Source organism: Phanerochaete carnosa (genome assembly GCF_000300595.1).
Source record: "Phanerochaete carnosa HHB-10118-sp unplaced genomic scaffold PHACAscaffold_1040, whole genome shotgun sequence".
NCBI classification, from domain to species: domain Eukaryota; kingdom Fungi; phylum Basidiomycota; class Agaricomycetes; order Polyporales; family Phanerochaetaceae; genus Phanerochaete; species Phanerochaete carnosa.
The window spans coordinates 1-2,131 of NW_006768667.1; the positions used below are offsets into that span (position 1 = coordinate 1).

Consider the following 2,131-nt stretch of genomic DNA (forward strand, 5'->3'; position numbering starts at 1 on the left):
CGACAGTGGAACTTCCCAATGACAAACTCCAGACCAGGAGGCTTTGATCTCTTGGAAAAGCAGAGGTCCCATCACAGTCTGGCAGCCTTTGACTAGTGGCCGACAGCCTGATACTGGAATTTGGGAAAGCCAGTGGCATATCCAGAGACCTGGGTCCTTAAAAGCAACATGTCATTAATCTAGCCTGTTACAGTCATTTCAGAAATAATTGAGAAGTCTTGTGCAAAATTTCACCTGGTTCTCAAAATGGAACTTCTCTGTATAGTAGTGTCTATAGTTAGTGCCATTTGACCGTTGAGCTGGGCTGCTCACTGGCAATTGGCAAACACTTGTCTCCATTCCTTGACCTTGCTATGGTGTGCTGCAGGATTAGCTCTGACCTCAAGAAGTGTGCCCTACAACTTTGAAAGAAAGGCTGGCACTCTGATGACATCTGCGCAATTTTCTCTGTTTTTCAAACGAGTCTCTATGGCTGGCGCAGAATTTTCAAGGAGTTTGGCGATGTGCAGCAGCTAGTGACTCAAATGCTTGGTCTACCATGCACTCTTACAGCTGCTATTACCTCTGGACTGCATCTCTTGCTTGCAGACAAGGTCTTTGAATGCAAAGCCTAGCACAAGTCCACTCACAGCTCGATCTGGAGCTGTGGTGGCAGATACCCAGCATTTGAAGACTCTCACCCAGAGCCACACAGATCTGTTCCCACAGATCATCTGAACCTGCAGGTCATGTACCTGTGAGTATATGGATCACTCACAGGTTATTGTTGTCTTACTTGAAAGGAGCACACAGAGAGGTTACATAGTCAACATCATCATTGAATACATAATATTTCAAATGCTACATGGATCAGAAGTCGGAGTCTGACTGCTCCAATAGTGTTGCAAGGCGAGGCATACTACTATGAGTGCTGTTTGAGTCAAAAAAGTCCTCTTCAAATGTGTCAGCAGCTCCATCTGTTAGCTCCATCTCTGCAACAGCCTCTGTAACTCTTTCAACAGCAGTCCCCTGTGCTGAGTGAATGGCAGTCTTCTCAGACACAGGCTCATCACAAAGATCATCACCCTGTTAATGTTGAACAGGATCTGATAGAGGCGCAGATTCAACAAGAGGGTCCTGTCAAAGCTTGAGTTTGGGTCTTGGAAGATAAGCATGGTATGAATACTTACTTCTACAGCCAACAGCGGAAGATCAAGTGCTGCTCGCAAATTGTCTGAGAGAACTTGTAGCTGAGGCCAAAGGGTGTCAGAGACCGCTTGCGCACAGTCAGAATGGCTAAGATAGAGGAGAATGTTCTTCCATCTTGGGGCAATGCCTGGTGCGAAGATACAAAGGAAGCAAAGGGCACAAGAAATCTTATCATTGAGTACAACCTAGATAGACCATTAATAATATGCTAAGTATCAAATGCAATGCTTTACACACCAAAGAGACCTCATTGAGTGGCACAACAAGCTCCAGCGTCTTTCTGACCGTGACTTGGCCATTGGGTTGCACATACCAGTCTTTGTATACTCGGGTGGTAGGTTTGGCTACTTGCTGACGGATGTCTACAAGGACGTAGCCAGCTATGGTAAAAATGTGAAGGGGTGAGTGCACATACTTCTGTCAAGTACAACGTGTTATATCAATCTTTTCTGACTGCTTCTGGAGCCTCCATGCATGCTTGCACAGCATTCCAAGCTGTTGGCCAATAAATCTCATCAGAGATATTGATGCATTCAGTGAAACACAAGGATGTTGACCTGCCAGTGAGCATATTGAGCAAGCAAGCTGGTATTGCTTACAGTTTATTTGCTGTTACACAGAGTTTAAACTCCGCACTTAAAGTCTGCGAATGTGTGCTTGCTGCACCGTCCCTCATTGTTCACTCCTCTCACTTATTCTGCTCCATGCTCAAAGTCTCCATTCCTTACTGGTTCATTTAACTTTACATGCTCTGGAATAGTAGCTAACTTAATGTCTTGTAGGATGTTTCCTCTTTGCTTAGCCAAATAGCCGAGCATCATCCTCAACTTATCTATCAGTGTACTTTACGGTCCTTAGTGGAAGCAAAATGAAACCTCAATACCAGGCTGGCGACGGCTGAGTCAGAGCTCATCCAGGTCAGTCGTGTACATTGCATGATTTT

General features: G+C 45.1%; 1 protein-coding gene across 1 annotated transcript; it reads right to left on the reverse strand.

The window, feature by feature from the left end:
• Window positions 1–849: 849 nt before the first annotated feature.
• PHACADRAFT_203324 (uncharacterized protein) lies at window positions 850–1,154 on the reverse strand (the record flags this gene model as incomplete). The annotated part of the gene is made up of 2 exons (XM_007403339.1): window positions 850–1,008; window positions 1,065–1,154. The coding sequence occupies 2 exons, from the start codon at window positions 1,152–1,154 to the stop codon at window positions 850–852; spliced, it is 249 nt and encodes an 82-aa protein (XP_007403401.1).
• Between the last annotated feature and the right edge of the window lie 977 nt (window positions 1,155–2,131).